The 25,377-nt window shown below is 35.4% G+C and overlaps 1 protein-coding gene across 5 annotated transcripts in view; it reads right to left on the bottom strand.

The window, feature by feature from the left end:
• kcnh7b (potassium channel, voltage gated eag related subfamily H, member 7b) overlaps positions 1-25,377 on the bottom strand; it is a 94,144-nt gene that overhangs the window by 25,771 nt on the left and 42,996 nt on the right. For 3 of the 5 annotated variants that reach the window (XM_088605447.1, XM_088605449.1, XM_088605448.1), the window contains exons 4-9: positions 21,197-21,631; positions 20,256-20,276; positions 19,223-19,246; positions 18,154-18,368; positions 9,175-9,600; positions 862-1,261 (exon numbers count right to left, since the gene is read on the bottom strand). In XM_088605447.1, the coding sequence (XP_088461573.1) occupies positions 862-1,261; positions 9,175-9,600; positions 18,154-18,368; positions 19,223-19,246; positions 20,256-20,276; positions 21,197-21,631 (1,521 nt within the window). The remainder of the gene's footprint in view (positions 1-861; positions 1,262-9,174; positions 9,601-18,153; positions 18,369-19,222; positions 19,247-20,255; positions 20,277-21,196; positions 21,632-25,377) is intronic. The other 2 variants (XM_088605450.1, XM_088605451.1) reach the window with 2 other exon arrangements.

Genomic DNA, 25,377 nt, shown 5'->3' with positions numbered 1-25,377 from the left:
TTCAAACTTTACCTCTCATACACACACCAATTGCTCTCACATACACACAAAATGCTCTCTCACACGCACAAACCTCTCTCACATACACCACAAATGCTCTCATACTCTCCATTTTACCTCTTACATTCATAGAAAATGCTCTCACACTCTCCATTTTAGCTCTCGCATACACACAAAACGCTCTCACATTCACTAGTTTTACCTCGCACATACACATAAAACACTCCTTCACAATGTGAATGTGAGAAACAAAACTAGTGAATGTGAGAGCGTTTTCTGTGTGAGAGGTAAAATGGAGAGTGTGAGAGCATTTTGTGTGTACGTGAGACCAATCTGTGTTTATGAGCGGTAAAGTTTGAATAATGGCCTAAATGGCCCCTCATACATAGCTAGTGCATTCGTGCATTACCCCTACTTTCTGTTCGTTATTGATCCTATATAAGATTTTAGAGGAAGTTTAACTGTATTGTAATTTAAAAGACTGAGAAAGAAAATAATGTTTTTGTGCTGTACAAACACAGGGTAATTTGAGCAAAAATCCTTCTTTAGCTCTAAAGAAAGAAATGTGAACACAGAAGTAAACTGGTTCAAAACTCTGTGGTTTCGACATAGTTGTAAAACGAAATATTTTTGACTGAAACATTCCAAATTTGTTTTTAAATCATTTAAACTGCGAGTACAGTTCAAAGTAGTCTTTTATAGACTGATTCCCGTATGTTATTCACATTCATAAGCCTGATCAGATAGATCTTTTAAAAACTACACTAAACATGTAGGAAGTGAGGAGAAAACAACACACTTAAGGGAATAGATACAAACCTTCTGTAAAATAGAATAGTTAAAAGTTTAATTGCCACTCACAGCCAATCAGCATGACGCATATGGAGAAAATTTTTTCGGAGTTGGTATTTGGAGACACATTGCCGAATCCAACACTTGTCAGACTGCTGAAGGTGAAGTACAGTGCAGTAACATATTTGTCCTTAATTGAGGGTCCGGAACTGGCATCGCTATAGTTGTACCGCTTCCCAATCTGTATCCCGAGAGAATCAAGCCAGCCAATTTTATGCACCAGATAAGGCCTTTCCACATTTCCAATGGCATACCAAATGCAAGCAAGCCAATGTGCAATTAGTGCAAAAATGCACATAAGCAGCATCAGTACTGCGGCACCGTATTCAGAATAGCGGTCCAGCTTACGAGCCACTCTCACCAGCCGCAACAGTCTTGCTGTTTTCAAGAGCCCAATCAAAGTGGTTGTCTAAGGACAGAACACAAGGATATCATATTAGTTTCTGAATTACTTTTGTGATGCATTCAGATTATCAAGTATAGAATAATAACAGAAATCAAAAGAGATGCAGCTGACACAAGACAACAGTGACAACTTTATGTAATGAGTACTCATCCTTTGACATGGAAATAGGATTAAAGGGAGAAGGTTAGGCCTTGCTTAACTTGATCTTTCAACAAGATACAGTACAACAGCAATAGACAGACACAGAGCATATGGCTTGGCATGTTAAGGTTTTCAGAAGGCATTTAATAACATTCCTCATGAAAGATTTTTTCTGAAATTGCACACAGCACGCATTCAAATTAATTGGGATATTTAAATTGAGAACTGGTTAATGGACAGAAAATGAGAATACATATAAAAGGCCTCATTAAGAATAGAAGTTTGGTAAAAATAAAGATGTTGCCAGTCTGGATCAATTCAGTGTAGAATGACCACTTACAGTATATTTCCAGATTTAAAGGAATAGGAATGTTCTTTAAGAGGACAATCACACTGACACGCTAAAATGGCTGAAGTTGTTTACAGCTGAACAGAGAAGGCTACAAGGAGGTGCTGATACAAGCCTTCAAAGTCCTGAAAGGCAATTACAATGTTAACCCAGGGATTACCTGCAGAATCGGTAGAAAAACAAATCAAACACATCAAACACAAACCAGAAAACACAAGTGGAAGTTACATGGAAAAGCATGTAAAAATATAAACAGGAGGTATTTTTTACACAAAGAGGGGGTCTGGAACAAGGTATTAGGTACAGTATATAAATCAAATAGGCTAGGTGCGTCAAATTTCCTTTCTCATATAACCTTTCTTATGTTCTAGACTTTGAAAGTCTAAAGCTTTATGCTTTATCATAATCACCAATTGCTACACAGTGGAAGCTTTATTATTTTAATTAGCATGCTTACTGCAATTTGTATATAACACTGATCCTACCCGTTAAGTATTACTTAACCTATTCACAAACCTACAGTAGACAATAAAGGAGATGTGCAATCATTATGACTAACATAATGACTAACTGATCCAAACCTAGCCATTATTTGTATACTAAATTTCCCTTCAATAAAAAATAGCATGGTGGGCTAGTTTGAACAATGACAACAACAGAAAAGCAATTCTATCAAAGCTAAGCTAGCTGCACTTCTATACAAACATCTTGCTTTACTTAATCTTGGCATGTTTCCATGGCCAATGGGTAAAATCTGAATTAACATGAAGTTTCAATAACAACCAGCCCTGAGATATAGCAAATCCTCATTCATAAGTCATGGTGTAGGCATAATAATTCAAAAAGACATTATGCTTTTACCCTAGATGTCACTGTTTAATTGATGAAGTTCATTTACATTTATTTGCAAATTTACATGAAATTTGCTAACCAGTGTAAAATTAGATTTGTATGTATACCTGGCACTGAATATTCAGTATTATGGGTCATAGCAATTGCTGACAATACTGTTTATTTGGTGTCTTCAATAGCCTTTTGGTAAAAAAAATAAAATTGATCTAATATAGAGAGATGACTTCCTCAATTTCTGTACATCAATTCTTGTTGTGCATACAGTATATGTACTCCAGGATCTTCTGTACAATCTATTGCTTAGAAGTCAGCACTTGCACTGATAATTTGAAAATTCTCTCACATATAACCAAATTAAATCATTCAAAAAGGTAGCAATACTAAAACACCTCATACTAAGCAGAAAGCTGCCATGGTCAATATTGAGTTTGGCATAGTTTCAATTACAAATCATGATAATATTGCACATTTGTAACGAAGTGACATTTTCTTATGAATGGTTGATATATATATATATGTAAGCATTTACGCAACACTACAAGGACTGCAATTACAGTGCCTTGCGAAAGTATTCGGCCCCCTTGAACTTTTCAACCTTTTGCCACATTTCAGGCTTCAAACATAAAGATATAAATTTTTATTTTATGTGAAGAATCACCAACAAGTGGGACACAATTGTGAAGTGGAACGAAATCTATTGGATTTTTGAAACTTTTTTAACTAATAAAAAAATGAAAAGTGGGGCGTGCAAAATTATTCGGCCCCTTTACTTTCAGTGCAGCAAACTCACTCCAGAAGTTCAGCGAGGATCTCTGAATGATCCAATGTTGTCCTAAATGACTGATGGTGATAAATAGAATCCACCTGTGTGTAATCAAGTCTCTGTATAAATGCACCTGCTCTGTGATAGTCTCAAGGTTCTGTTGAAAGCGCAGAGAGCATCATGAAGACCAAGGAACACACCAGGCAGGTCCGTAATACTGTTGTGGAGAAGTTTAAAGCCGGATTTGGATACAAAAAGATTTCCCAAGCTTCAAACATCCCAAGGAGCACTGTGCAAGCGATCATCTTGAAATGGAAGGAGTATCAGACCACTGCAAATCTACCAAGACCTGGCCGTCCCTCTAAACTTTCAGCTCAGACAAGGAGAAGACTGATCAGAGATGCAGCCAAGAGGCCCATGATCACTCTGGATGAACTGCAGAGAACTACAGCTGAGGTGGGAGAGTCTGTCCATAGGACAACAATCAGTCTTACACTGCACAAATCTGGCCTTTATGGAAGAGTGGCAAGAAGAAAGCCATTTCTCAAAGATATCCATAAAAAGTCTCGTCTAAAGTTTGCCACAAGCCACCTGGGAGACACCCCAAACATGTGGAAGAAGGTGCTCTGGTCAGATGAAACCAAAATCGAACTTTTTGGCCACAATGCAAAACGATATGTTTGGCGTAAAAGCAACACAGCTCATCACCCTCAACACACCATCCCCACTGTCAAACATGGTGGTGGCAGCATCATGGTTTGGGCCTGCTTTTCTTCAGCAGGGACAGGGAAGATGGTTAAAATTGAGGGGAAGATGGATGCAGCCAAATACAGGACCATTCTGGATGAAAACCTGTTGGAGTCTGCAAAAGACCTGAAACTGGGACGGAGATTTATCTTCCAACAAGACAATGATCCCAAACATACAGCAAAATCTACAAAGGAATGGTTCACAAATAAACGTATCCAGGTGTTTGAATGGCCAAGTCAAAGTCCAGACCTGAATCCAATCGAGAATCTGTGGAAAGAGCTGAAAACTGCTGTTCACAAACGCTCTCCATCCAACCTCACTGAGCTCGAGCTGTTTTGCAAGGAAGAATGGGCAAGAATTTCAGTCTCTCGATGTGCAAAACTGATAGAGACATACCCCAAGCGACTTGCAGCTGTAATCGCAGCAAAAGGTGGCTCTACAAAGTATTAACGCAAGGGGGCCGAATAATTTTGCACGCCCCACTTTTCATTTTTTTATTAGTTAAAAAAGTTTCAAAAATCCAATAGATTTCGTTCCACTTCACAATTGTGTCCCACTTGTTGGTGATTCTTCACATAAAATAAAAAATTTATATCTTTATGTTTGAAGCCTGAAATGTGGCAAAAGGTTGAAAAGTTCAAGGGGGCCGAATACTTTCGCAAGGCACTGTATGTCTTGTGAATTCACAGTAATTCTGGAATGGATGAAATTGAAGCTGATAAAATCATTCATTATACATTCAATGGTCTATTTTTCCACAGAAAATGAAAGCATTAGGAACATCACATTTGAGAATTAAAACTACAAATTCTACTCATACAAGACAGAAACAAAATCGGAGCTGTTTCTTGCTCAACATCTAAAATGGATGTCATTTCTCTTACACCAATGACCTTGGTTATGAGCCTGCATGCTTCACAGATGGGCAGAGTGTGGTAATGTGAACCTGCAGATCATTTCATGACTGCCAGTGCACATTTTTATTTTGCTCAAATGCCTGGGAGTAATGTTGGAGAAATAAGACTCCATTGAAATGTTTTTTTTCCGACCCAAAGCCTTCATTTAGTTAGACGCTCATTCAGATTGGTGACCTATGCAGGTCCTATGGGGTACCAAACACAAGACTGTTGAAAGCAGCCGTATGTATTGTTGATATAATCTCCAGTTTACAGTAAATCTTTACTAATCAGTTTTGGTTTTGCCATCCATTTTTCAGTTCAGTAGTAATTAATTCCAAAGAACTATGTTCACATAATAAACTTGTATCTTGAACACTATGACAAAAATATTGAGGTACTGTATCAAGGTTGGTACAGTAAGTATCCATTCTTTATATTGCATTAATACTGTAACATCATTACAATCTTTTTTTGTGTGGAAAAAAAAACAAGTGCACTGATTCACATCTTCTTACACATTGCAGCTGGGAAAGAGCTTATAGCTTGGTACCAGGAAAAAGCTTTTATTGGTCCTGTTTTGAAGATTTGTATCAGTTTAGGATATTAAACATTAACACTGAGAGGCTGTAGGAGATATTCATTTGTCACAGCATGTGGGAATGCATTCATAGCTCTGCCTTTTCCATCCACAGCTGGTGTCCTTGGAAAGCTAAGCAGGATGTTTTATCACAAAGTTGAGAGTGTTGTCTAAGATCTTTTTCCATTGGGTTGTAAGCAGTTATATCTGCACTGGAAGCAAGCATTGATAGACTTTTTTGCTTCCACAGTTGCATATATAAGACCTAAAGTATATTATAAATAACCTATCAAAAGAGTAAGCAATGTCAGATTACTTATACTGTACCTTATTGACCTATAGGTAATGCATCACTTCCTATCATTTGTATTGTGTTCTATCATCCTTCATGAGGGGTTTTAAACACCAGAAAAACTCGATATCTTGTGTTTATTGTCTCCTGACAGGCTTCTTACAGTCCGGGAAAGAAAATTCCTGTCCTGGTATAACATTGTGTTGCATTGTGAATATTGACTCAGTCAAGTTATTGCAGTATGGCGACAACACATATGAAATATCATATATGAAATTATCACTTTCCGGTATTGCATTTGATGATCATATACTGAAGGTCAAAATAGAGTTGCTTTTGTATGTTCTATTTTATAATGTTAAAATCCCTCTACTCATATTTATGTATAGATTATTTTGCTACTGTAGGTACTCCAGTTTCCTCCAAAGCTCCAAAGACAGGGACAACTAGTGTCTCTAAATTGTCCTTGTCTGCTTGTGTGTATCTGTGTGCTCTGTGATGGGCTGGTGTTCTTTCTAGGGTGTAGATAGAACCGGCCTTATGCTTTATGTTGTTAAGATACAGTAGGTTCATTTGAACGCTTACTCTTAATCCATTGTTAAACATTACCATAGTACACCAGAGACATAGGAAAAAGGGTGAAAATTTTGGGAAATATTCTGTTAAAACAATGAAGGAAGTTTGGAAAGTCCCTCAAAATTACCATGGGAACAATCTAGATAGAATAGTGCTGTGCTTCCGACAACAGGAATGAACAATATTCTTAATAAACATGATTCAGTCCCATATTAGATTAGGTTACAGTTGGTAAGTTAGTAATAAGTCAATTCTTAGTACATATGTAAAGTACTGTAGATGAAATGGTAATACTTCAGGTGGCAATTGTTTTACATTTTTCTAAATATGAATAAATATTAAATAAATATGTACCTGTATAATACTGTATATAATAATAATCATATCTTTACATTCTAAAATGTATCTCCACACTGAAAGTTCAAGAAGGTAAATGCATCAACATATGTAGGCTGCAGAGGAACAGGGTAAGGTTTATTCCGTGCTGAAAGGAAAAGAAAAGAGACACAATGCTTCAGTTGAAACATTTTGTGTCTTTTCTTTTCCTTTCAGCATGGAATAAACCTTTACTGTTTCTCTACTGTTGTACTGTAATCATTTCGCAGAACATTTATTGAATAACCTTTTTGATTTTGTGAGTTAAATTGTCCAAATTAACATACCCACTGTTAATTAACATATTGCTGAGATCTATTAGCTTATCAACCCACAATGCACTTACTGGTATTATTCTGGAAAATGTCATTCATTGTTAACTGGACTGAAGCACTTGCTGGGCAGACAATATATGACATTTTGCAAGTACAGTACAAATGCAAGTATATTAAAGTTAATGGAATCGCCGTGAAATATTAACAAGTGTTCTTCTAAATAAGAAGACAGGATTTATTATTTGTATTATTTTCAAAGATTCATTCTATCTCAATAGCTTAGGTTTATTTAACGTTTTTCCTTCTTCAGAATTGCCTTTTTTCTGCATTTTTCCTCTTCTTAAACTATTCATTCAATGTTAGCCTCCTATAATTCACAGAAAAAGCCACATCTGGATTACATCAGTGTGTTTCTCAGCATTTTAGAATCACCCTGATTGCATCAAGCACTGATCTATGATTATCCTAGGATTACACTTTAAACTAGGTGCCAGATACAATCTGCTGAGATTTCCTGGTAATATCACGTGCTCTTGCTTTGGGTTTTATTAATGATGAATTATATAGGGTGGTCAATCAGTGACAAGGGAGTATACACATTCACTTATTCACACCATTAAAAGGTTGATTTAATATCCTTTTATACTGCTAAATCTCTCTTCACTTTAAGAGTGGGTCTCCCATAAAGTGTAATACATTGAAGGATTCATGTTGGGAAGTAGGTTGAATAAAAAAAATAGATCTCAAAATATTCTAAACAAAAATGGTGCACATTACACGAGGGACACTACTTCTGAAGCTTAGGCTCATAGCTCAAACTTAAGCAGACCTCCTTAAATTTACAGTAATGTAAAACATGCACATCACTATTCTATAGACCAGTGGTTGCTCCAATGGAGAGTATATTTTGAAAGGCCTAGAACAATGTCATTCTGACCAATTCGTGAGGTGATTTATTAAATAATATATAGATAATTTGCAACCTCTGTGTACGTTTCTGCTCTTAAGGACCACAGCCCTCTTAGTTGCTTCAATCTCAGATGTCTTGCTTAATTGATCAATTACATCCAATCTTTAGAAGCAGTGACCTGGAAGACAAAATGGATTGGGGATATCCAGGACCAGGGCTGGAGACCCTTGCTATAACTTATACATCCAATGCACATAGCAATGTGAATAATAACAGACATGGATGCATTCAAACACATTATACGTTGGGAATGATGGGAATGTATTCTTGAAACATGCACCATACAGCAAAGCAACTGATAGTGAATGAATGTAAAAGGTTCTTGATACGGTCCAGAACCTGTATTGACTGTATAAGAGTACAGTCTACAAAGTTGCATAAGAATAATTTTTGTTGCATGTTTGGACTTGTTTGTGGTTTTTGATAGACTACTAAAATGTTACAGTGTAACATTGTCACTCCTTCTCATTTGAACTGACTCCAGCACCTTTTTTGTCTACTTTTCTCTTGATGAAAGCTTATTCATTCTTCTAAAAAAACTGTAAATGCCTATTTCATTTCACAAAAACTCTTTCATCATTGTAATACAAATGAAATCTGTGAAAAACAACGAAGCTGTATCACCAGTAAGTATATATTCCAGATAAAAGGCGTGCACCCAAGCACTCAAATTGCATTCACGAGTAAATTATGGAATGAAAAGCAAATACAATTTGGGAAAAATATGCATCGAGGCAACAATATGTGCCCTGATAGTGAATAAAACTACATTATCATTGAGCAATGACAAAGCTATTTTATTTGGAAATGCTGAACCACGTTAGAATTTGTTTTAACAAACTACCTTTATAACATCTTGAGTGAAGGTAGCATTTTGATGACTGGTTTTCCCAAGTAAATGTCCAAAAGCCATATATTTCTTATATATATCTAAATGATATACTGTATAAGTTATAATTAAGTTCTTGAATGAATGCAAAAGCACACAAATATAAACTATTGTATAGTTAATCCAGACAAGGTACTTCTGATCCGTAATTGAATTGCTTACAGTACATATATCGAAAGGAAGAGGAAATGCATTCATAACAGCTTACCTCATCAGACCCTGATCCAAATATAAGTAGATCAAAAGGAATTGCTGCCACCATATCGATTAGGAACCAGCCCTTGAAGTAGTGAATCGCTATTTTTGCTGGGTCGCTGACCACTTCCTCATTAATGTTGACATAGGTTGTTCTGAAGTTGATGAGAATGTCAATGATGAACATAATATCCACTATCAAGTCTACAACATTCAAAGGATTGCAGGAATATCCACACTCTCTTCTCTTTTGTTCCTCTCGGTCATTTAATAGGAATGCTGCAGAATATGGCGTGAATATGGCAGTATATATAACTAATAGAAGAATCAGCCAGTCCCAGACTGCCTTAAAAGGACTATAGTGAAGAATGGTAAATTTGTTGATGCGTGGAGTCTGAAGTTTGTATTCTGGCAGAACATCTGCTCCCAGTGAAAGCACCTGTAATAAGCAAAGATAGAAAGTATTCTAACTACTAACATTTCAGACATGATCCAGCTGTCAAACGTGCAGGATTTCAGATTTAAATATTTTGTTTTTCTGCAGCACAAAATCTTAAAAAAAACAATGAATTTGAAACATAATTATTGGAAAGGAACTTGAATGTCACACTAATGTCATTACAGACTCACTGAAAATACCAGGTTAAATCCGAACCATTTGAAAGTAGAGCTATAGCTGTGAAGCAACTCAACATTTTTTATTCGTTTTAAATTTTGAATCGCCAATTATGTTAGTTATTCCTAACCAATTTTGCACTTGCCAATTTTATGTTTTTTACATCTTGGTTCTCACAAACAGTCTCTGCAACCTCATACAGGAGAAAAAGAGGAAGTCCTGCCCACCCACCATCAAGCAACTCATTTTAGCATATGCCCTGTATAGGCCCTGTACAGGAGGTTTAACACTGATTGGAGGAGAGGCACATCATTCACTGCTAGCAAGGCTTAACCTGCAACTAAAGACTGCAGGGGTCCTATGGGAGCCAAGGGAGTCCAGGTTGAATAATCAAACCCTAATCTCAACAGCCTTCAGTCAATTTTTGCACCAGTAATTGGGGAATTGTATTGTCAGGTAGTGACACAACACAAGGCCAAGCTCAACCTTAACCCAGACAAGCACTTTTACCAGTTAAAACTTCTGAGGCCCCAATACCCTAATATATACCTAACTGAAGTAGGTTATTTTTAACAGAAATGGTAAAAACCTGCACTGCCACCTACTGTACTGTCTGTTCTGTTGCTAGTCATAGATGTGTTTGTTTCCATGCAAAGTGATGTACTGTAACATTCTCCAAAATGCATTCAGAATAAGGTACTGATATTGGGGTGTGCAGCTGTGCGTGCAACACAAAGAATTCTGTCTCTTTAACTGCATAACATTACACAACCCAGCTCTTACTGATCTTCTCATATTCCTTATCCCTCTCCCACCAGCTTCTAACTCCTCTTGTGTATTCGCTAGTACATAATTCTCATCTCTAATAAATTGATCACATTACATATTTATATAGAGTATTTAAAAAGCATGACTTAAATCCTTTTGGGATTTGAGGTCTTTCTAAATGGAACATATTAAATTAGGCAGTCATGTCCTATACTGTAAATGATAAGTTAGTTGGCCCTTTTGAAGATGAACTTAAAGTCTACAGGGTCCATGGTAAATTATCTAATACAAATAACACAAGAAATCTCTGTGTTATAGTTCACTTGCTGCAAAAAGAAAATGCAAAACCACATTTAGATTTTTGATGGTGCTTATTTCAAGCAATTAGCTGGAAAATACTTACATGACCTTCTTCTGTTAGTTTCTGCTGTTAGTCTTGTTGAATTGCATTATTCAGTTAGAGGAAATTGGAAGCAAAAAAGCATCTGATGACAATTATTGTGAATTTTCTATATACAGTACAGTATATGTGTGTGTTTCATATCTGCTATGCTGATTTTAATACAAGTTTTGTAAGAGCTAAATAATGTTTATAAATGTTTTTAATCTAAGGATCACAATGGCTTGTGGGAGTACGGAACACAATACTCAGTCATGTTGTTGACGCCAATTCCCTGGTTTCTTTCACGCAAGGGCTGGATGTGATCCTTGGATCAATTAACTACTAACTACCAAAAAGGGCTGAATGACCTCCTCTCGTTTGTATCTATCGCCGTAATAATGATAAGAATAATTATCTGCCTTTGAGATGGAACAGATTCCCAGAGAGGAACTGCTTTCACTTGTATATATTTCTGGTAATTACACGTCAGGGAATAAAAGCTAGTATTGAACTACATCTGTTTTTTCTCACTGAGCACCAGGCATTCCAGAGGGAAATCAAAATGGTTTATAAACATCCAATTTGGTTAAGTGGACTGCACTCATATTTATTTCTCGTAAGACAGAGAAGATAACATTTAAGAGGAAAAGAATACATGATGTGCAGTTTACAGACCATGAACAACATTTTTACGTTCTGTATACTATATAGTGAAAACGTAGTATTGGCAGCATACAAAACAGAGTAGTCATAACATTTAGGTTTAGACTTTTTATAGCACAACAGGGATTCAGATAAAAAAAACTACTCAATGCAAATGCAATTAAACTGTTTTACTGCTGGTTTGAATATGATATAATTGTTAAACATTACTGTAAAGAGATTTGCAGTACATAATCCACGAATCGTGGTCCAAATTAATCCCTTCATTCTGAAGGTTTTGTTTTTGAATTTCATTATGTGCCTGCCTGCTGGGAAAAACAAACCAAATTTATCTAATTCTTTGTAAACAGTTATTATAGTTACCGAAAACCAACTTAGAATTGCAAGTTACTCTAAGACAATTAAAAAAAAACACAGTAAATTATACCATTCATTTTCACAAGCTTCATAAACCCAAGAAGGAGACCCCTCAACACACCTGGAAGTCACATCAAAAGAGTGGTTATTTTAGATGCAGTAGTGTAGTGTCTATTTTTTTTTTTGCATGAGCCAGCTTAGGAACGAATAAAAAAAGAGATAAATAGAATATTTTTGTAATGTCCTTGCTTTAGCCTTGGTGGAAGAATCACTTTTCTGAGTGAGGCATTCCACTTTGAAGTCCAGATGCATCTTGTTATACAATATCTTCTTATAAGGTTTCTAAGTGTGAAGATGCTCTTCTCCAGTCCTTGAACTTTTGAAACTGCAGAATCATTCTATTTTCTGATCCCGCTTTCTTCCTAGCAACAGCTTTAAGACAGGACACTCCAGCACTAGAAAGAGTGCGTTTTTGGTAATAATTTGTATGGAGTGACAGATTATTGGCAGGCCTTATCAGTGAATAGATAAGCCATAAAGAGTTTAGATAGTGTTTCTTTGTCTACACAAAATGGACAGTGCTGTGTGTCTTGCTGGTACTGATAGTGTCCCTAGAGGCCTCTGAAATAAAAATTATTGTCTGCTATTCTTTGGAACAAAAATATTTTTTTGCTTAATAATGTCAAGCCTGAACAGTTTATGGTGGTTTTCATGATTTGATGCTTATAAAGCATATTTGATAAAGACAGATGTATTTTAACATATTAACATTATAACTGTATTCCCTTGTGTTTCAGCAATTAACAATTAATAATTTTCCATGATCAACTAGACTAGTGATCAAAAAACATAAGTACAGTCACATTATTTTAATCAGGGATGTTGCACTTTAGACAAGAATCATCTTTAGGTAAAGAGTGACTATTTTAATATTTAATTTGAATGCCTGTTCCAGGTCTATAATGTACAGTATGTGTACGTCTGTAATGCCTAACACTGTCAACCTGTCAAAGCTATTACCCACAGTATGTGCTTTGCAGTGTTTATCTAAAACAAGGAGCATGATTATGTCAAAACTGCTTTCAATTTTTCTTCATGGCAGAAGCAAGACAGCAGCACGCAACCTGAAATGTCATTTTCTGAACAAACACACACAGAATTACAAGCCTATGGGTGAAAATAAACCCTGTGCTGTTTCTGGGTGATATAAGACAGTCCATAAAACAGACAATGCTGATTTAAATAGATCTCTTTGCTGAGGTGTGAGATAAATTAAAGGTGGCAGAGCTATTACTTAATGAAATTATTCTAGGAAACAAATTAATGAAATAATAAATGAACACATTCATCTAACCTAAATACTGGATTTTTAGGTAACTACCAATGTCACTAACCCAAAGTAAGTAAATATAAAAATACAGTTTAATGCATATTTTTTTTATAAAAAGTGAGAAAAAAAATCTGCCATATCAATTCAATGATTAAAAACGCAAACATCCAAAACCCTGTTTCCTGTACATTCTAGTCATTTTATACACAAAGTCTGTCTCAGCAAAATGAGCAAAACTGCTCAGATTATTACATTTTTCTTAGAATACCAAATAACTAAGTCAAACACACAATCAGAGACACCAGATAAACCTTTGTGTTTTAACATTGAGCAAAGTGAAGACAGCCAGGATGTTACAGACAAGAACTAATATCTGTGGTCAGAGTGGTGTAAAAGGAGCATTATATTAAAATGCTCTGTATTTCATTCTACATGAAAAAGTCACAGTATTATACTACACACACACTATATTTAATCCATTAAAGTGTCCAGATGCTTCTCAATGACCTTAAAATCACTAAAGTAGTCCACACAATAAGTTTTAAAAAGAATGCGCAGCATATAACCAACCTAGATCAGAGGCCGTGAAAATTGTTTGGAATTTAAAAAATTAAAATAGGGAATGTATCTTATTGTTAATTACCTTGAATTAATTGCAGGTAAATCTGAATGCTTTGAACACTCAACCTTTACAATATTTGGATTAAATGATCTGAAACAGATTCAGTGAAAGAGTTATTAAGGGTTATAATGTTCGTTATAAATAACACACAATAACAAAAAAAGATGGATGAAAAATACTCTGATGTTTAAGCAGGTTTCAGAAAAGAAAAAGAATGGGTGAATAATGTATTTCTCTTATAGGTCCACAAAAAGAGTAGTTTCTATGTACCGAGACAAAAAAATACTTTTGTACTCCAGGCTATAAAATGTAGAGTGGCATTTCATTTTTACTAGGAAGTTCATATCTCGAATGACAGTGTTCTGCAGCCTTGATACAAGACGTAACATAAATATGGCTGCACAATCTGCAATTACCCTACAGATAGAAAGCACACCTCAAATTATACCTGTCAATTTTTTTTACATTGCTGCTGTCTCAGCCCAAAAAAAAGCAAATAATTGGTCCCAGTCCCTCATCTCCAAGGAGTGACAGTGCCTTAATGAGAGTACTGATGTTCTCCAGTCATTTGAGAAAACGTAGGCCTTTGTTTCAATTCATTCAAGAAATACAGATACTGTATGTTAAAACATTAAGTCATTGGAAACTCATAAATATATACAGTATACAGTATGTAACTATTAGCTCTTCACACCTAATTATATTTCAGCCAAATAGACCCCTTCCAGTTTGAAGATATGTGCACAATATATGCCAGACTAAATGTCATCCTTCTCCACAATCAAAAAATTGAACTCTGGATTTCTAAATCTTACATTTTCTGATGGTTAAGGAAGTACACTAGTAATTTCTTTACACCATAGTAAATGTATTATCAGCATAGGCTGAAACATGCTTAACATGTGTATGTTTTGCCTGCCTATGAAATACTTTTGTAACTCCTGGTGCCCAAATCAGCCATTATTTTCAAAAAAGGAAAACATCGGAATTGTATCCTGGAAGGGTAATGAAAAAATAAATGGACATAAAGCTGCAAAAAAGAAAAAAAAAACATAATCCATCTTGAGGTGCTCTCAAGTCTCACCCTGTCAAACATCCATCTGTTTCTCAAGCTGCAGAAATGTCTCTGTGGGCAGAGGCTGTCAAATCAAGAAAAGCTCTAAGAACTGCAGATGCCTGGAAATGAATTTGCAGTCATCTGATAGTAGGATAAGATTTAGAGTACATGCCAAAACACCGATAAGATAAAAGGACAATGTTTAAGAAAAGGTTTGCCATCTGCCTCTATTGCACTAACGCAGATTGTCCAATTCTGATCCCCGACGGCCTGCGTGTCTGCAGGTTTTCAAGGTCTCTTTAAAACAGCAGCACCAGAAAATAAGCTGTTGAAATGGTCCAGTTAGGCAAGTAACCAGTGGGTTTAGCCTGCTAAAAGCTGAACTGAAATGACAATATGCAGATGCACAGACTCTCTGGGAGCAGGATTGGACCCCAATGCACTGAAGTGTTTCGTTAAGTGAAAAACATATTTTTACAATTGCCTGTGTAAAGTTAAACACCTCCTAGAAACAAATTAAATTAGCCTACAGGTTTTTGCACTTTTTTGAATCCAAACCCATTTCCTTCAAAAGAATATCATTTTATAATATATTTTGATCAAGTAAGATAATTCAAGATGAAATGTAAAAGCTATTTTTTAAAGTAAGATAAGAGACTTTAAAAAATATGCCTGTCTGTTTGTCTGATTATGCAGCACAGTTGCATAGTGGTTAGCATTGCTACTGTACCTTGCAGCACTGGGGCCCTGGGTTCAATTCTGGACCTAGGGTGCTACCTACATGTTCTCCCCATGTTTAACTGGCTTTCTTCTGGGTGCTCTGGTCTCCTGCCAGTCAACTGGCTTCTGGGAAAATCGGCTTTGGTGTGAGTGTGTAATTTGTGTTTGTATGGGCCCTGGACTGGAATCTCATACAGGGTGTATCCTGTCTTCTGCCTGTTGCTTGCCGGGAGAGCCTCAGACTCCTTCATAACCCTCAATAAATCAGTTAGAAAATAGATGAATGGATTTGTTTTTATGCTGAGATCTCAAGTACATTGAGCATGACTAAACTGCAGGCTTGAGAACATTGTAAAAATTAATTTACTGAGTCACAGATATTCTCTCATCCAAGTATGCAATACAATAAGGATGGACAATGAATAACTTGTAAGCTTCTGAATGGATGTCATTTTCAGATTAACAACAACAAATTCACTTCTCTTCTTGTAAAATGAACGATCCATAGATTGAAAACAATGCTTTTAAATTACATATGAAGCTTCCAAGATCCAGTAAATACATATACAGTAGAATGCATACAATATCACGCAACCTTCTCAAACCACTGAAAGTACTGGAGGGTACAATAAGAAATATAAATGAATGGAAAAGAGATATTAAAATTGATTTGTGGCTGTATCTACACATACAGTATACTTTAGGGCATATATTAGTTTGTGCATATGTATATAAGACAGTGCTAAAATGAATGTACAGGATATATTGCATTCTTCAAAAGAGGAAATAAATAGTTGTCTTGTTTTTACATTTTGTTAGTGTACTTAACAGACTCTTTTTTTAACAGTATTTAATCAAAACAACACATTATTATCTAATATTCTAACGCAATTAGCAAAGTAAGAATAAGTGATATGCCTGATAGGTTAGCACTATGAAAATATAGCATATACTATTTAAATATAACAATAAAATAATATAACTTTTCTATTTCAGATGATGGTCATCTTTTATGTTTCTTTTTTTATTCTGAAGGTGTTTCCTAGAAATATAATATTTAGTAGATAGAGCTATCTAATGTAATAAAGGTAATAAAACCTTAATTGCAATAATGGGGTATCTTGACTATGTTATTCTGATCCTAAGTATAGGAAAATTACTGGGAATTATCCAGTATTATACTTTTGCTATATTATCAAACTCTACTCTATTTAACATTTAGAAGAATATTTTTGTATGATGGTTCTTGTAGCAAAAGGTACAAAATTTAATTTTTTAATCAAGTAACAATTTTACCCTTTAGGTAATATATCACCATAGGTACCCATCCTGGAAAGGTGAGGGGTTCCCTCCACCTTTAGCAGTGGGAGAGATTGTACAGGTATAGGTAACTGCCCCTGTGAGGTAGTGAGAGGTGGCCTTGAGCCAAAGAGGGCTGTGTGTTATTTGGGAACACCTGCACAATGAGGCAGGCTCAATATCTAATTAGCACCCAGAGGGAGTGAGATTCCACGTGAGGGACAGGAGCTGTCAGGATAGGCTCTGCATGGAATTATGGGCTAATTAAGAGGCTTATAAGAGCAGTTGGCAAAAAAAAGGTTTCAGTCTGTGTTTAAGTTCCAGCCTGAAAGGAGAGAGAGGACTTTGGGGAAAGCTCTTGCTAGTAATGGACTGAGCTGTCTTACAGGCCTGTGGGACTCAGTGAGCTTCAAGTCTCTCTTTGTATCTATGCATGTTAAGTGGTGTGTAAAACATATGAATTTGTTATAGAATGCAATGCAGATGATTATTTTATTCATTATTATAACCCAATATCACATCCCAGTGGTCCACTTTTCCCAAGAAAGAATGCTTCCAAGGGTGCTGATGAGACCAATTGTTACTAGTTTCCCTGATCTGTCAGTCAAACCCCTGTGGCTGAAGTGCACAAGCAGTTGATGAGGTTATGGACCAGGCAAACAATAACATGATGTCAAAGCATGTCATGGACCTTGTCTAATTTCAGTGAAAGGTTCAATTCAGAATTCAGTCCAGGTCTTCTTGATCACAGTCCTGTCTGTCCCTAATGCCTGTACCCTGTTAGCTGCCTTAGCTACCGTACTATGGTGACACTCAGTCACAAGCTAGTTAGGATCTGATATCTGGACAGACACTTGTTCATTGACTTCATTCTCTATCCGTATTTCTCTAAAACATTGCATTTGAATCTGCTAGATCAAACCAAGTTCAAGCCTGTATTAAACATGCTTTCCATTCCTATGAGCATTTGCTCTTGAAATGCGTTTTGGGGGATCTTTTTGGGATCCACAGGGAGTGTAAAGTGAAGCATAAATTAACTGCATTTCAGTTCTGATACCAGGTCACTAACAAGTACTGTACATTTTAAACTTACTAAAAAAATTGTTGAAAAAAACACTTTCTCAGAAAACCAAAAGCAAATACAATACAACAGGGAAGCATTTACAAAAGCATCTTACCTGTGTAACCTTTTCTGTGACATTGTGTGTTCTGTCTTTGACCTTTGGTGCAATAATGGTTTTCTCAGAGGAAGGAGGAGACGCTGCCTTCTTTTCATTTTTAACATCAGAAAAGTTCAGTGTTATCTGAGGGATTTTGTTGATAGTGCTGTACTTGTTGAGGTTTGAATCTGATGTAGAGCCCAGCAGACTTGATTTGATATGGTTGAATGGACCTGGAATGGAAAAAGATACAGAAATCAAATACTCAAATATACTGTAGGTGTGAGTCTGGTGGTTTCTAATATAGCTTAAGAGCATTTAGTTGCAGGGAACAGAGCTAGTGACTTATTTACTAATCTCTTTATGGCAGTATCGATCTACATTTGCTTTTGTCAATCTATGCCTGTTTATCAAAAATGTGAAAGTAGAATGAATTCTTATTCCTTATAATTTCTTCAAAATAATTTACCTTCTATTGAATATCGTCAACAGAATATGTTTTTCATGGGTTACTTTATGCTGTAGCTATCAATAAATCACTGTATAATAAGAAAACAATATCCATTGATTATATTGGTTTAACTGATTGATTTTGCAACCCTTTAGGAGTTTATATTCACCCTTACATAATCTTGGATTTTCGTTGTTACTATTCATGTTGGGCTTGGGTTTAATAAAGAATATTCCCCTATTTTCTCATGTTTGGTTCCAAGTTCAATGATTCTGAAGAATGAGAGACAGTCGGGACTGTACCAGAGTAAGGGACATATATAGGAAGCAGACTATTTCCCATACAGTATGTTCCATATGTAAACAAGCACATTCACTGCAAGGTGAGCAGCTTGAAAAGAAGCAGATCATGTATGCTTTGGCAAGCAGTTGATTGGATACTGGCAATGAATAGCCTCCAAAGCAAATATTTATAAAACACAACATTCCCTTTCTCAAGGATGATAATGTTGCTATTACACTTGGGTGACAGTACATAGTCAAGGACAGCAAAACAAACAATTTTTACATTCAAATTAAATGGCTCAAATCAATCACATGCTAAGTGGTCAAAACACAGAAAAAACTCAAACCATACCCCCTGCCATCCAGGAACGGGAAACTATTTTTTCAGGAGAAAGAAAGGGGAAAAGGGTGTAAAGAATAAGTGATGAAGAGTTTAAATGTATTATTATACAGAATAGCATTGAGCAGTACAGCTGGACCTCCAGGGTTAGTCTTCTCTTGGTGTAACACAAAATTTCACTTGACCAGACCAATGCGTTTTGCAAAAATTAGTGTCACATTTATTTTTCATGCTAGAAGTGTGAGAAATAAAACGAATCATTTACAGTAGCATTTACATTTGTTCTAAAAATAGAAATGTATATTTGCACTTCATGCCAATGTTTAGAACGCCTAGAAACTGCCGTGTAGCTCACAGAGCTGTGAATGTACACACATAATCCAACATGGATCATAGAGTGTAGATGCGTCTGTGATGACCTTGTGATGTAAAATTGCCATTTATTGGTCAGTACCCTTTCCATCATAGATTCTCAGTGATCATAAAAGAAAACCATGTTGGAGTTCTATATATTAACTCTTAGCATGTAAGAGCAGAGTTTTGCTGCACATTAGGCTCAGCAGCATTTAACAGAGGCGTAGATGAAGGCCTAAATAAATTGAGTGTGGCTGAAAAGAGCAAGAAAACAAAAACAACTTTCATTAATCACAGCTAAAACAAATTCAGCTTTTAAAGATGGAATTGGAATAATGAAGACAGATAGCATTCATGTTCATTGATTTTTTTAATTGCAAAAAGCCAGTTAATAGCAAGCCTCATTTTTTTCATGCAGCATCACAAAGGGGTCAATTTGTTAATACTGAGCAAAGGGATCTGCAAGCTTATAGAGACATTCACTAGCAGTCCAAATTTGTACAGTACAGGAAAGATGTAGATGACAAACAAAGGTTTTCATGAAACATCCTCAAAAATATATATAACAACATCACATTTGGTAGTTATGTCTTGATGTAATCTACATTTTCCTATATTAGTTGCATTGTATAAAATACATGCAGCAAGCGGTCTAATACTGTATATCCCAAGAATGTGATATGTCTATTACCTTTGATATTGCGACCATTGTCTGAAAAACAACACAATAAAATTGAAAAGAAGAAAGGAGGGAAAATAGTATAGCCTAATCTTAAGACAGATATTAAAAGTAGACTTTTAGATCTTCAGAATCAAACCATAGCAAAACCACACTCTATACTGTATGTGATCCAGCATCATCTTCTCCAGGATCCCCTCCTAGGTGATGAATTAACACCCTTCTATGCGTTATGAATCACACTGTGTTGTTATATTAATGTTTCTAATTACACGTATTCTTTATCCAACATGAATATAGAAAAAAAAACGAATTCATTAAGTCGAATATGCATTTTTCCCACAAAATACATACATCCAGCATGTGTATTAATAAGAGTGTCTCTTATATCTGTATCAAAAAGACAATGCTGAAGCAGCACAAGAGATTTTGCCCTCTTTTGTTCCAGTGCAGCCCACCAAATAACTACAGTATATTCCTTATGTGCTGCAAAATGTAATAAATGAACTGAAATTCTTCTTTCCTCCTCCAGATGAAAGATTTTGTTTTGTGTTTACAATACCTTTGAATGTGTATAATACTCAGGATTCTGAATACTGTATATGATATGATCCTTGGGTCTGAGAAATGCAAACATTGGTCCATCAATTAGTTTTAGTATATAAAACAACCAGACCAATTTGCAAACACCCAAGTTTCATCAACAAGAAGGGGCAAGTGTAGATAATCTCCTCATCTGAAAGAAATACTCAGCTCTTGAAAAATAATAATGATACTTTCATACTTTTCAACTTTTGCCTTAAATGTTTCTAAAACATGACTTTTTACTCTTTATTCCATAAGAATAGTTTTAGTTGTACTTGACATACTATATATATATACTATGATACAATTATATAAATTATATTTGGATTAATGTACATTATTGTATAATTAATTATTTCAAGAGTTACCTTCGCTTGCATGTCGATCCCTGAAAACATTCTTAGTGTTGGAGCTAAAGCCCTCAATATCATGGACAGATGAAGCTCTTCTCATGCTGCAGATGCTCTCCTTTGATCTTGTATGGGCTAGGCATGTGGTAGACTGGAGCATATCTGGATACAATCTGTCCCATTGCCGTTTTGGTGAAGAATGATCCAGAGGTCCTGACACATTCACCAGAGGTGGGCACTGACTGGAACCAATGAGCGCCTTTGTATCCTCAGCATCTGAGGGGCTACAACTTTCCTTTGTGGGTAATTTAAAGTGCTTCATGGCAACAGAGTCATCGCTTTGCTTTGGAGAGTCAATCATAACAGCATCTGGGTCTTCTTGCGGGAGAGACTGCTTGCTGGCACCCAGAAGTTTCAAGACGGGCAATCTGAATCTGAAAAATCTTCCCTTTCCTAAGAAAAACATCAAATGAAAATTAACCACCCAAACATTGTACCTTATAAATATTTGCTCACAATATTCATACTGTATTTTATTTGTACTGAAAGATTTTAATCACACTGACAAAGCGTAAAAGCCAACAGAACAAAATTCATGATCCAAAACATTGCTCAACATAAAAAAAATACCAGATGGAAGTCCATAATTTTGGATAGCTGTTTTCTTGAGCTCACAGAGTCTCAGAATAGTTCTACCATAAATGTGCCTGAGAAAGGGAGAAAAAACATTTAATCTTCAAAATAGAAAAGGAATATTAACCATTGGAACAACAGAACCTCATAAACACTGCCACTCAACCCAATATACTGTATACCACTGATGTTATCACTGCTCACTACATAATGTTTAAAACAAAAGCAAAAATGTTTCTTTTTTAAACAAATTCATATCTTAACTCACCCAACATATTCTATCAAGATACATTCTACCTAAAATATTGCTGCAGTAAATAGGTGTAACTGAATTTCAGCCAGGATTAGCTCGTTTACACTTCCCAGTTTGATTACCTTATTCTGAAGTTTTGAGATATGGTTTGAATGGCATTTACAGTAAGTAGCTGTTCTTGGGCCATTAGACAAATAAACTTGGAGGAAGACACACATGTGTAAAGGTGTGCCCCTAATAATTAAGGCAGGAGAAATTGATTCACTGTTGAATCAATAACTCAGTCATACTAAAACTTAAAAATATTCAACAGTGAGTGACCAGAACATTCTTGGATTGGATTCTTGGGACAGGATAAATACAAAAAGACATGAATGGACTAGAAAAGCAAAGGACAAGAACAGGAGGAAGAAAAACAAACATCGTCATCAGTGTGTGCCACAATGGGGTGCCTCTTTCTAATCAGATTTGAAACCAGACTCTGCCCAGGTAATCTGAAGTCCAAAAGAGTACAGGACTCTGAGCCTCATTATATAAAAGAGTTTGATGTTAGTTGCTTGCTGTTTTTCTGATAGAATTTGTTGAGGATCTGTTGTGGGCTAAAAATGTCTCTCATTTTAATGGTGCCTTTATTTAGAATAGGGAAGCTGGTTCCCACCAATTTTGTTTATTAGCACCCAGTTTCTCTCTCTTTGGTCCCTTAAATTGTTTTGTTGTACCTAGATTATAAGTATGGAATTCTGGGATTTTCTATATCAATAGAAGGTGGAACTCAATGACGTGTACATATCTGTTCATAATGGTAACTTTATATGTTTTGTAACATTGTATTTTGTACTGTTGTGTTATTTATTGTTAATAAATATTTTCATATATTTAGGATGATTATTACTTTACTATCAAGATGTGCTGGAAATTAATGAAAACACATGCCACATACTGTAACACTCAATACACGTTACTTAAAATGTTGGTTAAATGATTATTCATTAGTACTTACATAAAGGGAGAATTATTTTATATTGATGCGATAACCTCCTAATTTTGAAATTTTAACACACCCAGTTTATAACAATATTTTGCTGCAAAGCTTTTTTCATAGTTTATAGTTTGTTTTCTACTGTATATACAGTATACCGTATATAAAACATTTAGAGGCTTAAAGGATCATTAGTCTTAGTACAGACTGAAGCTATTATCAGTACTGCTGAATTAAAGCTCTCAAACAAATTTTGTAATTTCTTTTTCTATTTACCAAAGACTGCAGGACCTTCACTTCATCAAAGGCAGTAGCATTTAAAATTTGACCTTATGAATTGCCTCAAGGATTCTAAGATGAGATTATGTAACAGAAAATTAAAATCTCAGAACAATTATCCTTGCCTAAGAAAACATCCTGTACCTTTTCACAATAAAACTTTAATGTTTAACAATTTGTCTCCTTCTGTGATGAAGGAACTCTAAATTGTCAGCTTTTATTGACAGTGGTTTTAAAATGACTGAACATATATGACTAAACATATATTTTCTAACCTTGTAAAACATATAGAGAAATTAAATATCTGACAGAAGATTTATAAATTTACAAATTCTATAAGATATTTAATAAAAATACAATATATCTTCAGCATAAGATTGTATTTCATATAAAATACATTACAAATTAAAACATTTTTTATGAGGAAGTAACATGCTGTTTTCTTTTGACTCTCTTGATACTTCGCAGCCTTGTTATTATTAATTAGAAGCTTTCTACCAAAGCTATTTTTAAACATGTCTTGATCAAACAAATTCTATAAAGTCCTCTGGGTTTTTTTTCTTTGAGGTTTCATGCATTATTTAGTTTTGAGATAATTGAAATCTGGTAATGCAATGTTTCTAAAGGTAGCAAACTAAGAAAGGAATGACTATTTAAAAGAAAGAAATATTAAGATTTGGGCTGTAAAGCTGCATTTCTATGAACATAAAGTATTGTTAAAGTATTGTTAATAATAATCTAAACAATACATACCAACTTTCTATGACTTTTGATTTCAAAACGTCCGAACTTTAGTATATAACATACTATTTTATATTAAAGTTATAGTATAGCTATAAAAGGCATAACAGAGTTGTTCACATTTTCACAACAGATTGATACTGGGGGCAAAAATATCAGACATTTGCATCATCCTGTATGTATGGCTTTATGTACTATAGACCAGACTGCTAGATACCCTGTGCTTCAAGTATGCTCTTTTCTGTGCTGGAAACATACATCTTAGTTCTCATTTCTGTGAAGGGTATCTATTGTAATGTGGGAGTGCCCTTTATGATATTCACATCAATTTGTGTTTGACATTTACACCTTAAACCGTATAACTGCTATTGGTTTTTTGTGGCTATAAAGAACACAGCCTGAAAGATAAATGTTATGCCCATATATAACTACTACTACCGCTAATGAGGTTAGAGGTTGTCTACAATAAATATATGTAAAATTCAGATTCATAGCAGTTAATCATGGTTCTGCACATAAAGCAAGCCATATTCATCGAGAAAAGAAATGTGAAAGTGAGGCCACGCATGTATCCTCCAACTGATGTTTTGCCTATAATGATCAATAATAAAACGTCACAAACATTCCTGGATGTGTTACGCTGCCAGCGTCTCTTCTGTGCTCTGCAAGACAACAGCAGTCCTACAGTATGTTAACGATCATAAGCAAATACAGTGCCTCTTGTTTCTAGGAGAGAGTGTCACTTTCCATTGGAAAGAAATGCAATTCGTTTGTAACATACAGTAGATATGTATAACAAATGTATCATAGATGTATAATCGTCCACAAGATAAACTATAAATTAAAGCATCCAGCCATTTTACAAATGATACAACAAAAATCCACTTTGATGAAAACAGTAAACCCTAACAAAACCTTATTAGTTCATATCAAAATGACAGGTGCATTGACATTTTATTGTACAGAGAAGACATACTGTAGGTAAATTAATTATACTGATTAACATTTGACATCAACGGGGTGGATCAAGAGGAGGTCTATTGTGAAAGTCACAGGCTAGTAGTGCATGTAGCCATTGTAGCTAGCAAGCTGTAGAGTGGCAACATTCTTTTCATCAGGTTGTCGAAGTTATCTTGTGGGATTCTGTCTCATTCCTCTCATAGAGCCTGTACAACATATACAGTAGTATGTCCGTTTATTGGGCTCTAAGCTCTAGATGCCACATGTCATCCCAACTTATATTTTTCTTACATGAGCAGCATGAGGATGTGTCTTGTCCTGCTGCAATGTTGTGATGTCAGAAGAAACTCCCAG

This window comes from Lepisosteus platostomus, chromosome 14 (genome assembly GCF_059453375.1).
Source record: "Lepisosteus platostomus isolate fLepPlt1 chromosome 14, fLepPlt1.hap1, whole genome shotgun sequence".
NCBI classification, from domain to species: domain Eukaryota; kingdom Metazoa; phylum Chordata; class Actinopteri; order Semionotiformes; family Lepisosteidae; genus Lepisosteus; species Lepisosteus platostomus.
Note: the sequence above shows the minus strand (reverse complement) of the source record. Positions and strands in the feature narration are given on the sequence as shown.